A 16,822-nucleotide genomic window follows, 5' to 3' on the forward strand; every position below is an offset into this window, starting at 1 on the left:
ATTATCAACTATTTCCTTGCAGTAATTTAATTGCTTGCGCTGATAGAATAATAAATGACAGAGTAATTACCATTATAAAGAGAGAATCTTCTCCTTTCTTTACCATGAGACAGAGTGAAAAGATTTATTTTAAATTAAGTTTTTAACTGTCATCTGTCATCTCTGTACAGTGTTTTAATTATAACATAGGTATTAGTTATGTATATTTTTGAGCAATGATCACCAAAACTGTTTCGTCATCTATGGGGAATAGGGACGGTGGAGAAAATTTTGCCATAATTTTTCTGAAGAACTATAATAAATTGGTTCAATATTGAATTTCAGTCAGTTACGCTTTCGTGACTTGGAGTCCTGAAAATTGCATGACACCAAAAGTGCTGCCTGATAGGGTGATTTAAATTTATTCCATATTTCTGTATCCTGCCCAAATAAACAAATCAAAATACTGTCTTTATGATGCTGTAGTAAAAAAGTAGTCCTTCTGAAGAGAGTTCAAAGAAAAAGGCTACTGTGATTGTTGCTGTGTTTAAAAGTAGACCTGGTGTCTTCAAAATATGTGATGACTTTCCATGTAAATTGATTACTTGGGGCATGTAGCTATTTTATGTGTATATGTTGAATGAACTGGATTCTCCTTTTTTTTCAGTGCTTTAGCAAAGATCATTAAGGCTGGATATGCAGCACTCCAACTAGAATACTTTTTCACTGCAGGCCCAGATGAAGTGCGTGCATGGACCATCAGGGTAAGATTCATACTTATTCATCAGCTATATCCAGTTCCACACTATTGAATTCAGATTGATATCACTGACTTTGAAGTTTGTCATGGTGGCGGTTAGCTAGTCATTACAGATGAGGTTTTTGTCCAGGATAACTTTAATTATTTGTGAGCTGCTGAACAGTGAAAGTGGAGCTGCATTGATTGAGGCAGGTAACAATTGATTCTGCCTATTACATAGTCTGAATTTCTTCATCCTGTAGAATCTGTCTACCCTCCTCCTGTGGTCAGAGATAAGACGTACCAGTATTGTGCTTGCTTAATCTGTGTGACTGGGTTTGTCTGCAGTGAAATTGATGTTGCTTTTCATTTTGTATTCACTAAGTTTGTTTGGGTTGCGGGTGGTTCATTCCTCCTTTGCTTTGCTCGGATTACATTTTCAGCAATAAAAGCAATATAACATCATTATATTCCCCATGGATACTCAGTTGGGCTCAAAAACCTAAAATCAGTGTGCAGTAATTCAGGTCTTTTATTGACTTTAATATTTAGACCTAGTTTATTTTGGTAGTTTTATATGTTTACCCAGGAACTTATGTAATGTCTAAAATTATATTATTAATTTTAAATATTGATGTAGAATTATTATAGCCATAGAGATCGACTAATTTATTCCCAGAGGACAGTAAGAGCTAAGTTGTAGTGGTTTGCCTTTGAATGTAAATATGTTATAATATAAAGATTAATATTGAAAAATATTTTGAAATGCATGTAGTTACAAACTAACTTAAAAATTACAAAATTGTCAACTTTTTGAGGTGCACAGCTGTCACTGAGCTGTTATTTTTTGCATCAGTGTATTTAGTGCTATGCAGTGGGGTTCAGTGCTGTATTTAATTTAATTCAACGGAATTAATTTGTTTTAATTAATCAACATAGTTTCCAGTAAATTTATATTTTTATTAATACTGCTGCAGCTGTTTGTGTATACGTTTTAGCACATTAAACTTATTTTACTAAAAGCACATTTATTTTTTGAGCCTTTTCATTTCATCTCCTTTTACATAATAACTGCTAGCTAAAGTCTCTGCAGTAGCTACCGAAATAATATAAAAGCAAAAGTTTTGTTCTGATCCTTGCTGTAGTTTTTAAAAGCACATTCTGAAACCTCACTGTTTTCAGTAGGAGAGATGCTTGCGCTTTATTAGAAAATTTGAAAGCTGTTTTATCTTAAGACTGATTGTAAGTATCTTTGATTTAATGTGCAAAGATATTTAGTCAGGTAAGCATCAGTGAGTAGCCGTATTAACCCAATACATCTTTTATTGTAAAAACTGTGCTTTACACTGTCAGACTCCTTAGCACTTTAACATGCTTTATTAAGCAGCCTTTAGGTCACCATTATTTCTCAAATTTCTCTCCATGGTTGTATGTGCACAGAATCTATGTCCCTGTAATTTAAAGCATGCAGTTATAATGCACTCTCCTCTATTGCATAAACTTAAATTATCTTGTGATAGTTGCCTGTGAATTTTTTTATTTTTTAGTGATTCAATTGTTGACATTTTGGTTAAAAATTTTCATTTTGTTCTATTACTAGACTTACTAAAATTATTCTGAAATAAAAATAAGCTAATATTTAGGGCTTGAGATCCATAAACAATTTTTTATTACAAATGTGTTTTGCCTATGAATGTTATCATTTAATTGAAATTATTTGGACGTAAGTAAAAGTCTTCAGTAATTCAGATTTAAAGTTATTTAAAAATCTTTATTTTCCTGATTTCTGTGTGCAGAGCTAGGGATCGAAGCAAATCCCACAACAAAACACAATCACAGCTTCTAAAATCAATACTACTGTTGATACCTATTAGGAAAAACAAAGCTGCCCTTCTTTAATATCAGTTGGTTTATCTGTGGCAAAGGCATCTATCTGTATGTCCCAATATTGAGAGTTACTCAGCTGTATGTGTGACATTTTAACTAATATGAAACAAAGTTTTCAGCATATCAAAAAGGAGAAACCTCTTTCCTGCAATCAATCTTCTTAAATGCAATTAATTTTCTTCCGGTCTTTCCTTTGACAGAAAGGGACGAAGGCTCCTCAGGCAGCAGGGAAGATTCACACAGATTTTGAAAAGGGATTCATTATGGCTGAAGTAATGAAATACGAAGATTTTAAAGAAGGAGGTTCAGAAGCTGCTGTCAAGGTGAGCTCCCCATCTTTTTCTTCTCCCTTCCTCCATATGTGCCATTTTTCCATTTCAAGTCTATTTTTCACTGGGAAGAAGTTCTTGATGCTAAGTGAATCTTAACAGTCACCTCTAGCAATAGACAAAAACTTATTTTCATCTTTTACTTAGGAAAGAGTCTAAATGCACCAACTTACTGAACGGAATACAACTGTTTCAGTATCCAAGATATGACTGTTTATGGACTAAATGTCCAAATGCCATTAATGTTTTTTTCTCTGTTTACATGGTACTGTTGGGAATTTAATGTTTTAAAATGAACTTGTTTTTGAAAAAACAGTATTTTAAGATGAGATAGCAGATTTTTGAATCGCCTCTAAAAGGAAATGTAAGAAACACAGAAAATCTGTTTCTTCTAATAATGTGTCATCTTGTTTTGAGTTTGCAGTGAAGGTATTACAAATGTTGGATGCAAATAGTTAAGAAAATATAATATTATAAAAATGTACCTTCTTTTTTCAGGGTTAGTGGATTACACTCCTAGACTCTGATGGGCATAATTAGAATTTTAAAACTTACCATTTCAGTATTTAATTCAATCGCCCTTTGATGTCTTATTAAAAAATGCTGTGCCTTACTTTGATAGTTCAGGGTGCCAGTATGTAGTCCATGAAAATATATTACAATAGGTGAAGTTTCCTAGCTACTATCTACTGAATAGACAGTGAACATATTTAATTAAAAACTTTTCTCTTGAGCTCACACTTCTTTGTAGTGCCACTTCTATTACGAAGAGTTTTATCTGCTTTCTCAACGCTAGAGGGCAGAGACTGATTGGGTGCCCAAAGTTGTGCCCTTCTTACAGCTGACAAATTATATCTGATTGGAAGTTATTAAATATGAAATGAACTTGTACGTGGCAAATAAATGTCATAAGAAAAGCTGTTCTTTGCTGCATCGCTATTGCATTATTTCCATTTTCTTTAAGCAGAGAAACTTCCCTTTATTTCATACACATTTGACATCTCGTTTGGCATTTTTGATGTTTTATTAAGATTTGTGTTTTATAAAATTGCAATTACAAAGCACATTACTTTGATTTAATCAGTCTCAGTATTTGAAGGTTCCTACACACTATCATGTGTTAAAGAATTTAAAAGGTTCAGCTTTATTGTTTGCTATTTGGTAGCTTGAAAGGTATGCAAAACTATGATTTCAGATTCAGCTTATTCTCAGTGGTATCTCTAAGGAAGATCATATTGAGCAGCGGGACTTTAATAGGTTTGTTTGAACCCCAGGAAGTGAGGGGAAAAAAATCCCAGTATAATTGGTTTGTTGCGGCATGTGAACTGCCTTATGAAAAGGGAAGTAGAGTTGTAGCTGTAAAGTGAAACCACAGCTATAAATAAATCTAATATTCTGAAGTCAGCAACCACTTTATGTAACCAAGATTCAAATTTTGCCAGCAACAGTTTTTGAAGCTCAAATCTGAGTGTTTTCCCTAAGAAGCTGCATCAGTAAATACCTATTAAATGAATCTATCAGTGTTTTGCATATATATTTTTATTTGCTTTTCACAATGTAAGATTATAGATGTTAAGCTTCCATGTTATTATATTTAATGATTAAATTGTTATTATTTTGAAGTATCTGTAAAGCAAGCATATTTGCATTTGTTACTCAGTTTTAAAATCAAGGTTAGGAAAAAACCCTTGCTTTTAGAGTAATGCACTATATTACTCTAGTCTTTTGTAATTTGCATTTAATACAATGTTCCGTGCCATGCACAATACTAATTACTTTTATATTGCTAGTAAATTTCAAAATTAAATTTGGGAGCTTTTAGGAGTCAACTGAAATAACAGTGGTAATGGGAGTTGCTTGCTTTGTGTGTTATCAAGTTGATCGATTTTTAAGTTTGATTTTATGTGTGTCTAACACCAGTACAGCATAACTAATTTAATGCCAGTGCTGTGAACTATACACTGAATAGCTCTGTGTGGGCTTTGTAGTCTACAGGGATATCACATTATTAGCAATCATATCTGCTTAGGCAAAGCTGGCTTCTACAGATGGCTGCTTTCAAGTGCAAATGAACTGGTTAGACGTGTCTTGTTTAATACATACTCAAGATTCACAAATGGGTATTGATTTTTTCAACCAGTGTTTCTGATAGCAATGGAAATGGATTAAATGGTCTCTAGAGAATTTAAAGGAACACTGTCACTTTTAATTAACTGTAAACTGGTAACAAAAATACATAAACTCGCATTGGTGTGTCAAAATATATTTAATTAAAGAAGTCTATGTCACTTTGACAGTGTGCAGTAGTGTGCTAAAAAAATCCACATTGTTACGTTGTGGAGGTCAGTTTTTTCTACAAATATTTGGGAGTAATAAATGCATTTGACTGTAAAATGTCTCTGTACCTGTGCCTGCAGCTTATGCTTGCTGATGATTTTTACAGCACTGTTTTATTAGTGTTTATGTCATCAATTAGTCTAATTACTCTTGACTTTGAGCACTATTAGTATCTTCAAAGGAAAGAACTACTAAGTCTACTTGAAAGTAAACCTTTTATAGTCTAAGCAAATTTCCAGGGGAGAAGGAATATAAAAACATTTGCAAAGTCCTATTTATTATTTATCAACAGTGTCATATGGGATAAAGTCAATTACTATTGCACGATATATTTATCGTCAAGGCCATTTTATCTGCAATTTTCTATAAGCTACCATGACTGGTGACAACATTTAAATAAGGAACAACAGCAACAACGTTATCGAGCCTCTAAATTCCTAGACAGAAATATTGGGAAATATGTTGCTTTAGAGAGCAGGTTTTGTGAAAGAAAGGTGTCTAAGTTAACTGTGTACCATTAATTTGATCTGTTCTACTGCAACTAAGGTCATTAGTTAACAGCTTTCCTGTAATGGGATCTTAGCATGTCACCACTGTGATAGTGTCATTGAGAATAATGGCACAGTGAGGTCTTGCATGGAAGCACTTTCTCCTGCAAGAGAAAACTTCAAAACAGGAATGGTTATTGAACTAACACAGAAGCTCTCAACTTTTCCATATTGTAGATCACTTTTCAAGATAAATGCTTCTGCAGACCACCTCCCGCCCAGTCTGTCAGTCCCAATGCCGCAGCTTCTCTATAGCCTCTGTAGTACTAGGTTTAATTGCAATGAGGTAAAGATAGAAAAATATAATAATAAATTCTAATGTGGAGAGTAGTGATATTTAATAGATTCCTTGCCTATTTTCTCCTCAAGTACAGCATTTTCATAATGAATTTCCTTTTCATGTCTTTGGTCTGTATGCCTTCTCCTCTCTCCTGGTCTCACAGCGTAACTGCTCTTACATCTGTCCTTCTGAAGCAGATTTCTTCTAAAAGACATTTCTGACAGAAAAACCGAGCCTGTATTTTGTGCTCCTCAGTCCTTCATTATCTGGGCATATGCAGACAAGGGAGCCCCGCTCGAAGCGTGAGGCATGTGCTGTTGTGACTTTTGCATAGTATTCCCATCTTTAGTTTTGACAGTACTGGCTTGTCCTTTGCTGGAGCCGCTCAGAAGTAGTTCATATACCAGTTTAATAGCCATGCAGGCATGATGCAGACTGTTGACAATCGCCCTTTCCAGCAGTACCGTTTTAGATTCCTACCGCCAGTGTTTGCCATCTGCAGGTTTTTTAGATGAAGAAAAAGACAGCCTGAAAGCTGGAAAAAAAAATTGAGTTGTTTTAGGGTCCTTTATCTTAAGGCTTGCCAGGTTTTACAGATTTACCACTATATAATCCAGATGGCATTTAAACACCACTGATTCAATGGAGGCTAAATTATTTTTCTATATATTTTATATTTATATAAAACCAAATTATATCAAACTGAGGAGTATTGTGGCTGTCAAACTCTGAAGCTGAAGTAGTACCATTTCTTTACCAAAATGTATTTAAATAATTACAGTTTGAAAATACTATGAAATGTCTAATGAAATAACCCATTTTCCTTTTGTCTGTTCTATTTACAGGCTGCTGGAAAATACAGACAACAAGGCAGAAATTACATAGTGGAGGATGGAGATATTATCTTCTTTAAATTTAATACACCTCAACAACCCAAGAAGAAATGAATATCAGATGTTGTTCATTGCTCAGAAATAAACTGTGTTGCTTCAAAAAGCATATGAATTTTTATTTAGGATGGAATATCTGGAAACAAAAAGCATACAGTTTCTACCTAGGGAACTTCCCCTCCTCCCAGTGAAATTATTCTTGTTTGTTTTGAATTAAAATATGGCACCTCCAGTGAACATGCAAGTTCACTAAATGTGAACAGCTTTGCATTTCAAACGATTAAGACCCTACTCCAAATTGTAGAAGCTTTTCAGGAACCATATTACTCTCATGATACTTCATTAATCTCCATCATGTATGCCAAGCCTGACACGTTTGACAGTGAGGACAATGTGGCTTGCTCCTTTTTGAATCTACAGATAATGCATGTTTTACAGTACTCCAGATGTCTACACTCAATAAAACATTTGACAAAACCAGCCTTGGTGTGTTTGGGGATGTCTGTATTGACTGACTGTGGTGTGCTGAATGCGATACGGCACCTGGTGGATGCTGATTACAGAATTTTAAGACGTGTATGGTACAGTAACTGGCAGTGTGGGGGCAGCTGCAATTGTATTTTGAAAGTGAGTCTTTCATGGGAATCAGAAGATTAGGATGCCAATGATTTGTCTCAAAAAGTTAATGAATTTGTAGATGGACGTTCACTGAAAGATGATAGGATAATAAGAACGATGCAGCGTATATTATTTTTACTGGAGCGAGGAAATACATGTAGAAAAATCATGTTATCTTTGAAGCTTTTTTTGTTTACATCATTTTGAAAAAGTATTTCATTCTTGCCTTGAAATTATTAAATTGTGGAGGCTGGAGCAGCGGTCACTGATGTTGTGTGTTGTCCTCCCAGGTCTGGTTTTCAGGCCAGCGGAGGGTGACACAGATAGTGCTGTGAAGGAAGAGGTCACACTGTGCTGGAGAGGTAAGTCATTCTGCTGAATAAGGCTGCAGCTGTGAGTACTTTTTTGCCCCTTTAACCGTGAGGGAGCGCTAGTCCTTTTGGGTAACACGGAAGAATAAGTTGTTGGCAAAAAAAAATCAAGTTTGTACTTTTAATGCAGGCTGTAGAATTGCCCTTACTTGCAGTATGTTTAATGTATTGAAAACAGCCTGACTTCTGAAGTGCCTGTGTGCCTGTGGCTTCAGCTACAGATTCAGCGGGGTCAGAGCTGGGAGCGATGCTGATGCTTGTTGGTGTGCCAGGCCTCCGCGTCGCTGTGATAAATTTGCTTGCTATCAGCTTTGAAAAGGCAACTTATCACTGGCTAACCTCCCGTCTGTGTTTAAAATATTGGGAGCGCTGGTCATGTCCTGCTCGGAGGCTTCCCTTGAGATGCCGCCTTTGAGCTTCATTGCTCATTTCTGAAAGAGTGAGATGTGGGTCAGCCAGAGCCACGAGGCTCATTGTTGAAAAGTTGGCATCATGCCTCTAATTGCACTGAGGAGAAAGAGGGAGGGCAGATGATTTCAATACGTAGTTGTTGATTTTGTTTTAAAGAGGGTCTCTCTTTTCATGGTGGCAGGAGGGGGGAGAGTATTGTAAAGCAGAGAAATTAGGACTTCAGATGTTTTGGAACCCTTTAAATTATCTTTTGTATCATCTCCCTGGTGCAGCTAGTGTTTGTTCTTGGCATTATTCTGATGCTACATAATTGAGAAAAGATTAGGACCACCAAATCTTGTGTGAAAAGTTGAATCCAAAAGATAACGGAGCCTACCTGTTTCTCTTGGAAGTCAGCAAGGTGCTAGTAACAGAGATGGGCTCATGCTGGGGTTTAGACGCAATGAAAAGTGAGAAGTGGAATATACGTGTGTTGGTGAAAGAGAAGTAACCTCTGTACTGCACGGATACCCGCTGAAACATGTTCTCTTGTCCTGTCTGAAATTCATTCTGGTTTCCAAAATATCCCTATGCTCCCCAATTATTACATGTCAGAGAAGAAGTTGTTAGAAAGGACAGCATAATTACTGGATTGCTTTGTATTTTTGCATTTCTTAGTTACATTTAATAAGCCATATTTGTTTAGATTTGAATGTGTGTACTTCATGATACCTCCCTGTTCTAAAAATAATTAAAAATGGAATGAAGTTGTTCTTCACAGAGAGGGGGTTTTGAAAATAGAAAACAAACTAAAAATATTTGCCACATCTTTAAAAATGTATATTCCATAACGTTTTTATGTTTCAGCTTATTAACTTGCCTGAATAGTTTATAGCTGTTTTAACTAATGTTCTTTTAACTACTGAAGCTAATAAATTATTCCAGAAAAAAGCCACAAGTTTTATTAAAAGAAAGAATAATCTGATAAGCTCTGTTTCTCCTATCACTGGTGACTTGGGGCAACTGCCACATGAAATAGGTGCAGCCTGCATTTATCCTCAGTGGGTCTATGCATTTAAGATGTACAGCTCCTAAAAACTTGTAGGTGAATGTAGCAAGTCTCAAGCACACTGTTTTAAATAGAATTGTGATTTAATTTAAGCCAAGCACATTATTTATGCATTTCAACCTGCACAGGTGACTCCAGGTGCAGTATATCCATCCTACTCGCATTTGCTATTTAAGAAGTGAAATTTGCCTGTGTGCTCTTCACTCTCAGTGACCTCTACGCACAGGGGATGATAGTGAGTAGAAGGAGACAGTTTTTTTTCTCCAGCTGGAAAAGGGTGATATAACATTGTAGGCACAGCTCTTGCAAGATATAGAAAGGAGGGGATTTTGCAGAGGAGGAGGAATACTGACCCTTCCTCTTAACTTTTATTAAGTTCTTTAAGGCATGTTTCTGGGATTAAACAAATGTTAGTGGAACAGGGAATAGCTGCTGCCTGAGTCCAAACTGACTAAAAGAGAGCGCCCAAAAGTGATGTGAAGATTTATTCACTGAAAGTGTGATCAGGCATTGGAACAGGCTGCCCAGGGAAGTGGTGGAGTCACCATCCCTGGAGGTGTTCAAGAAACGTGTAGATGTGGTGCTTCGGGACATGGTTTAGTGGGTTAGGTGGTGTTGGGCTGACAGTTGGACTTGATAATTCTTCAGGTCTTTTTCCAACCTTAATGATTTTATGTCAGCGAAAGCAGCTCTGCCGCACGGGCACGCAGGGTGACCGTGGGAATAGAGCTGGGGAGCAGAGTGGTTGGCACGGAGGACCTGATGTTCCCGCGGCATGTATTTGAGAAGACTCGGACTAGATGCAGGCTGGTCCCACAAGGAGTTAGAGTGCAGTTCTTACTTCAGTCTCAAGAGAGAACCCATTTGCCTTAAGATACCCAAGGGATAACCTGTTTGCCTGCTGTGAGACTCCTGTGCAACGCAGAGCAAAGCAGGGAGAGAGTGTGTGTGTGTGCACACGCATGAAGAGGTGTTATCAGGAGATTCACTTTTATAAGTACCTTCCTGGTCAAATAAAAACATTGCTGTAGACAAATAAGGGCTTACTGCTCTCTTTTATTGGCAGCATCAAAAGTAATATCTAGGTGATGTGCTTGGGCACCCCAATGTGTGATGTTTTGGACCATTAAGAAGCACAAAGAACAAATTTAACTTGTAAACACTGTTTGTACCCACAGATACCTCTCGTATAGCATATAGTTTTCTGTCCTACTTAGTGTTTCCTGGAACAGCACAAGGGGAGCAGGCTTGGGCTTTCTGCATGGATTAATATATCACATAAAACATAAAATTGTTTCTATAGTATGTTACCTAAAGTAAAACAGATAGCAGGTGTGCTTGGTGGTCAGCGATGAACTAGAAACAGCCACCTAACTGCCTGAAACTCAGGTGTGTTCATCTGGCTGTTTGAATGCTGAAGTAAACCTTTTAGTAAGATAAGAGCCACCAAGATGTATCTGGCCATCTCTCGGCTCCTGTTTGAGCATCTTTGGGGTCAGAATATCCCACAGAGGACCTGAAGGATTTCCATGTCTTCATAAATTCAGTGCTCAGGCTAGTGTGGGTGACAGGGTAAAGCAAATGCTTTTCTTACATGGTTTCAGCTGTGCCCTTCTTGTCACAAGATGATGTGGATGCTGAAGGTTGGGAAGGGTTCAAAAATGCTTGGACAAAGCCATGGAGGAAGAGAAAGGGGATTGATTGGGGAAAAAAAACACAGTTAAAGACAAAGATATCACCTCTACACTTGGAGTGTCTTTCAGTCACAAATTTCTGGATGTTGGGAGAAAAAGTGGTATGCATGCCTTGTCTCTGTCAGGCATCTGTTGGCTGCTGACAAAAACCAGAGTGCTGGACTGTATGGGGCTCTGATCTGACCCAATGCCACCATTCTTACCTCCCTCCTAAGCAACTTTTCTTCAAAGGCTATCCCCAAACACCAGTAAAGAGCACGATCTCTTTAATGTCCCTCCCAATACTGCATTTTGATTAAAATTTTTTATTTAAAAAAAAGTATTGTCTTTGGTTCATGTTTATTTGCTCTTTCATTTACTGTGTCCAGCCCTGTAGTGGTTGTAGGATTATCATAATTGGTTTAAATGATTTAACTTTCCTGAAGGATCCTTTCCTACCTGCTGCAGGTCTTCATCTGCCTTCCCCCCTTCATCACCCAAGTTCACCCTGATCTCTTCTGTGACTGCAGCGCCTGCTTGGTCCAGGAGTCCGTATGCCAGAGTGCCTGCTTCAAAATCACTGTGTCGTAAGCTGCATTTTCCTTCCTCCTCTCCCACAGAACAAGTTTCCAGCTGGAGTGGCTGCACTGTAGCTAGGATAGCTTAGCTAAACACCTCTTGGTGCTTTATTGATGCTGCCCATGGCTGCCCGGTGATGCCTGCCCCGGGCAGGGGCAGCCCAGCGGAGAGCCCCTGCGCAGCCTTGGCTGGGCAGCAGCAGCCCCAAGGCTGTCAGCCCCGTGGCAACCTGCTCCGGTCCTCCCGCTGCTGCACCAACAAGCTGGCAAGTGACCCTCATAGCTTCAAAAGTATCAGGAATGTGCTTTCTTGGCGCAGCATTTTATGTTCTTGTGCTGCCGGGCTTGTTCAGGCTGTCCTTGCAGAGCTCTGTGGGTCTGCACTGTGGCGGTCGGCAGTGATGCTGTATGCCCCGTTCCATCAGGGAGTTTAAACACTGAGCGTGTCTTCACCAGGTGCAGGGCAGGACTGTAGAATTGTGTTTTGAAAGAGCAGTGTGTGTGGCAAGGTTTTCAGTTTAAAATATTTTATCTAAATTTTAAGATTTCTCTCCACTCATGAACTCAGCTCACAGAGGATGAAGGGGGGAAATCATTAGAAGTTAGCAAGTGTTTAAAACTAATAATCACTTGTTCTAATTTTTACTCCCCTTCATACTAATTCCATATGTTTGATTATGCTAATCCAGCATTTCACTTCAATTAAACCAGGAAAACCAACAGAGGCTTTGAAAAAATAATCAAAGTAATGGTATTAATCACAGTGTCCCAATGGATGGAAATAGCGGTGTGCTGGTTGGGCTTTGAAAGTTTTGAAGTAAATTCTATGTTTCAAGGCTGTCTTTGAAGCAGTTATTTCTTGGCTTCTATCTACAGGCAGTGCCCATTCCTGATCCAAGAGAAAAAACACATATGGCAGTGTGTTGCATATTGTGAAATAAGTTACATGTGTGTGCTTGCCGTCATAAACCGGTGATTTGGTAGGTGCCTGCGCATCAGAGCTCATTATGGCTCTGCACGGTTACAGAATGCCTGTAGCGTTTTATTTTCTACATGGAAAATGTATGTGCTCAGCAGAGAAAAACTTTATAAACCACATAAAAAATAAAATTTGTGGCTGTTGCAAGAGCACATGCAATGTGTACGTTAACAAAACACATACACTCCAGTCTCAGAAAGTATGTGGGCCAGAAGATCCGGGCTGGCTGAAGAGGAACGCTGGGGTTTCCCTGCCCTCCGTGGCTCTGCTGCTGCAGGAGGGGAAGGTCTTTGGCTTTAGCACCCCTGGGCCCTGCGGAGCAGGAACTCTGCACAAGAGGGGGCATTGAAAAGGCTGGGGGGCCTATGGGGTATGTCCAAATGCAGATAAATAACACGCCAAGGACTGTTTCAGTGAGGGTAGGGATGGAAGAAGTGCCACTTTATGTTGCTGATGTTTTTATCCCCAATGACCCAGGCCCCTCAGCTCAAGCGGAGCTGGGTCTGGGGTGCTCCGCCAGGTCTGATGTTAACGGCTCATTTAAGCCTGGACTTGAAAATGCAGAGTTAAATCCCTCTGTTGCTTGTGCCTCTTACACGGAGTTCACTTGCTCACTTGCAGTGAGCCTAATAATTGTGGCAGCATGCAAAGAGGTGGAAAGGTCAGGAAACCCGTTTGTGAGGACCTTTGTCACCTCTCAGCCAGGGACACACCGTCCCAGGAGCTGCCTGCACCCGAAGCACAGCCTGAGGTAAGCACACGTGGCCCCAAGTTTGGCACCTACTCCTGACAACAAAGAAAAAAGTCAGACTGCACAAAAGGGTCCATAAGGATTGATTTGTGGTAAACATGTAATAATGTAAAGGTTAATGAAGTCCTCCTTCAGTAATGAGGGAGGCTGTTGCCCACATCAAAAGGTTCCTGGGAGCCAGCTGGAGCAGCAGGATGGGCTCCGAGGGAGGACACCGTGGCTCAGTGTGCGAACGCCAGCGCAAGGGTTTAACTGCCCCCAACTGCTGCAGCCTGCCCAAAATGTGGACGGGACGGAGGTGGTGCGGGTGCCCTGGCCCAGGATGGGGGACCCAGTCCCCTCTCTCCTCCTCTGCTAGGAAAACTCACCCGTGCTGTGCAAGGACAGAACTTGCTCTTACCAGGGGCTCTGATGCTACTGGAGATTCATCTTGCCAAATTTGTCAGCAAAAGATGCAACATTTGCTTTCCTTTAAAAATTGCATGCTAAACCTTTTAGCTGACAAAGAGTTAAACTTTTTCAAGTCTGAATTGTGTGCGAAGTATCCAAATTTGGTTATAAATCCTGTTTAAGTTTCAAAGCACAGCATTATTGGAGGTAGCACTAGTAACATCAAACAGCCTTGATAAGATCAACAAATTACTAAATATAATTGTTTGTGCTGAGGTGTGTGCAAGGAGATAAATAGCTCATAAATTAAACACCAGTGCCTGAGGGTGAGTCATTCATAGATTCAGAGCTGTCCTAACACTCTCAAGCAAAAAGTAATTTTCTTAGTTCAGTAATTATGCAATTCAAGATCTAACATCAGCAATCAATGCTAGGTGTGCTTGCAAAGGTGGAAGGGTACTTCAGCTATTGGAGTTTCCCATACATTGATTAACAAGAAAAGTCCGTTGCTTGTCCCTGTAGTGGGGAATATTCTGACTGAGGTACAATTCTTCCATAAGATAATGAAGACTTGCATAAGAAAGGGATTAAAAATAGACTGAGGGTCAGGTTTTGCTGATATAAATTGGCAGCAGCGCTCTCTTGGCTTCAGTAGAGCAGTACTAGTTTATACTAGCAGAAAATCTGGCCCAAATTATTAAAGAAAATCAACAAACGCCCTGTGATAACTGCTGTTAGTCATCCAGGCTAGTGCCTGTTTCTGAGAGGCACCTGGCACCTCGCTGGCTGTGCTGCAGCTCGTACGCTCTCACGCGGGGTCATTAGAGCCCCTTCCTGATTTATGAATAAGACCTCATGAGGATCTTGATCTAATCAGGGTTTTCTAAGGACAGAGAATAGTAATGTAATCTGTTATTGTAACAACATCATCTTGATCTGCTTTTATTTACTAATGTTTTGCCAGCCATTAAATATTTTTCTGCTAAATTCAGAGAGAGGTCACACTGAGAAATCATATTTTTGGAAATGCAGTATGAATCTCAGCTGCTCCACAATAGTCGCTGCTGGCATGAACTCCCAGCCTCTGGGGGACACCTTGATATATAACCTACAGCCTTCCTGACCACTGAGATTTCAAATAGCCTTCACCCCATCTGTCTGTGGAGTGTCGTGGTGGGGGAAGAGCAGTGGGAATCCTTCTGCAGAAGGATGGGAAGCCTGTGACAGTCAGACTTTCCTGCACAGACAGCTTGCTTCCCCCAGCTCCAGGCTGCGCCCTTGATGATCCAAATGGTTGCAACCGCCTGGCTATGCAAACAAGCACACCACAAAGTCAGCAAGGATAAAGACTAATCAAAATTAAAAATTATTTTTGAAGTCCCGCTTCACCTTGCCATGTTAGGGTGAAAAAGGTTGTGCAAAGATGTTTTTCCTTCCTGACTGGCAGCCAAACCCGGATGTCTCCTTTGCTCAGTTGGGCTTCAGTCAGATCCCCGAGCAGTGATGTCCCACTCGTGGTCCCTCGGGAGGTTACGGGGCTGGTGCATTCAGGGCTACTTGCAGATCAGGCCGATGCCTGGCAGGGTGGTGGTGTGACCTCGCTGCACAGACCTCAGGAAGGATTTTCCCAGGAGGAGGAGCATCCATATCTCCATTGCTGCCAACCACAGCTCCCATCCCTCCTCCTGTGGGCTGGGAGCATGCAGGGGGTGAGACAGAGCTGTGATGACACTTCTTACATGGAAAAGTACTGGAAGTCTGTGCAGGGCATAAATAGGATTTTCAAGTTCTTACCTAGCGATGGCTGCTATTTAAGTCCAACCATTAACATGTTTCTATTTTTCATAAATAACAGTGGGATCCTGCCCTTAATGTTTCTAGAGCCGTTCACAGAGCAAAGTCCTTCAACTGTCAGCTCTTCCCTGGGATGGGTTCCCTCTCTCATTAAGAGGACTAACAGCACATCAGTTTTGGTCCAACAATGTGTATAGGAGAGGTGGAAGCATAACTGGTGTAAAATCACGTATATGGTGTGTGAAGTACATCTTCTCCATTAAGTGACACCTTCTTCTTGCAATGTCTCCATCCCTTCACACACAACCTGGCAGTTGAAGACTTGCCCGAGTTTTCTGCAATTCTCGACAACCCTCCTTGTGGTCCCAGTGTGACCGCCAGCTGTCACTCAGGAACTTGTCATCAGGTAAGGGCACTTCTCCCATTGCAGGCTGCCTTTTACAGGCTGTGCTGCAGGAAACGCTTTGCCTTGGGGAGGTTCATGTCTAAACCAAGAGGGTTGGTTTGGGATGCGCTTGTGGAAAGTGTTCAAGGTCAGCCCTGGCTTTAAGGGCAGATGCCATTCTGGGAACAGAAATGTTTAATTTATATTTACTATTTAGGAAAAAAGCTGTAAGTGTGCTCTTTTATTCCAAATAAAAATGCGTTAATGACTGGAGTGTTTAGCACATTGTTTTCGATTATGTGCCATTCTGATGGGAGAGCACAGATTCTTAGGCTGAATGGAGATTTGCGCTGCAGCTATTTGTGCCTTTTAAAACATTTTCTTTACTACTTTAAGAGAAAACTGTAAAATGGCAATAATGACATATTATTACAAGTAAATTACACTGTAAAATAGCATTAATATTGCAGTTGAAACCTAGAATTTGAAATAAGATGGAAATATTCATTTGCACGCAGCTTTTGTTCTTATCAAAAGCGATTTGGATTAGGAAAGAGATTTACTTAGCGCCTGCACTCACAGGCGAGGTAATGCTCAGTCACCTGGTTGCAGCGCAGGCTGTCAAGCTCATCTGTCACGAGCTGCCACCGGAGCCTCGGGCGAAGTCCGGCACACCCGGGGGTGGCACAAAGCACCGTGCATCCCGGAGGGAGCGGAGATGCTGAAAGCGCAGCTCAGAAAGAGGCTATGTGTGCAACAGGGCCTGGGGCTGGACCCCAGGGGAGCGGGGAGACAGCCAGGGCTCCCATGGCAGCAGGAAAGGGCCTGGCTTTGT

General features: G+C 40.0%; 1 protein-coding gene across 1 annotated transcript in view; it reads left to right on the forward strand.

Annotated features, from left to right (window-relative positions):
• Positions 1-7,469, forward strand: part of OLA1 (Obg-like ATPase 1) — a 99,901-nt gene extending 92,432 nt beyond the window's left edge. Inside the window, exons 7-9 of the mRNA XM_010075639.1 lie at positions 647-743; positions 2,806-2,928; positions 6,945-7,469. Coding sequence (XP_010073941.1) covers positions 647-743; positions 2,806-2,928; positions 6,945-7,046 — 322 coding nt within the window. The 3' untranslated portion in view covers positions 7,047-7,469. The remainder of the gene's footprint in view (positions 1-646; positions 744-2,805; positions 2,929-6,944) is intronic.
• Positions 7,470-16,822: the final 9,353 nt, after the last annotated feature.

The sequence above is a fragment of the Pterocles gutturalis genome, unplaced genomic scaffold (genome assembly GCF_000699245.1).
Source record: "Pterocles gutturalis isolate BGI_N339 unplaced genomic scaffold, ASM69924v1 scaffold37092, whole genome shotgun sequence".
NCBI classification, from domain to species: Eukaryota; Metazoa; Chordata; class Aves; order Pterocliformes; family Pteroclidae; genus Pterocles; species Pterocles gutturalis.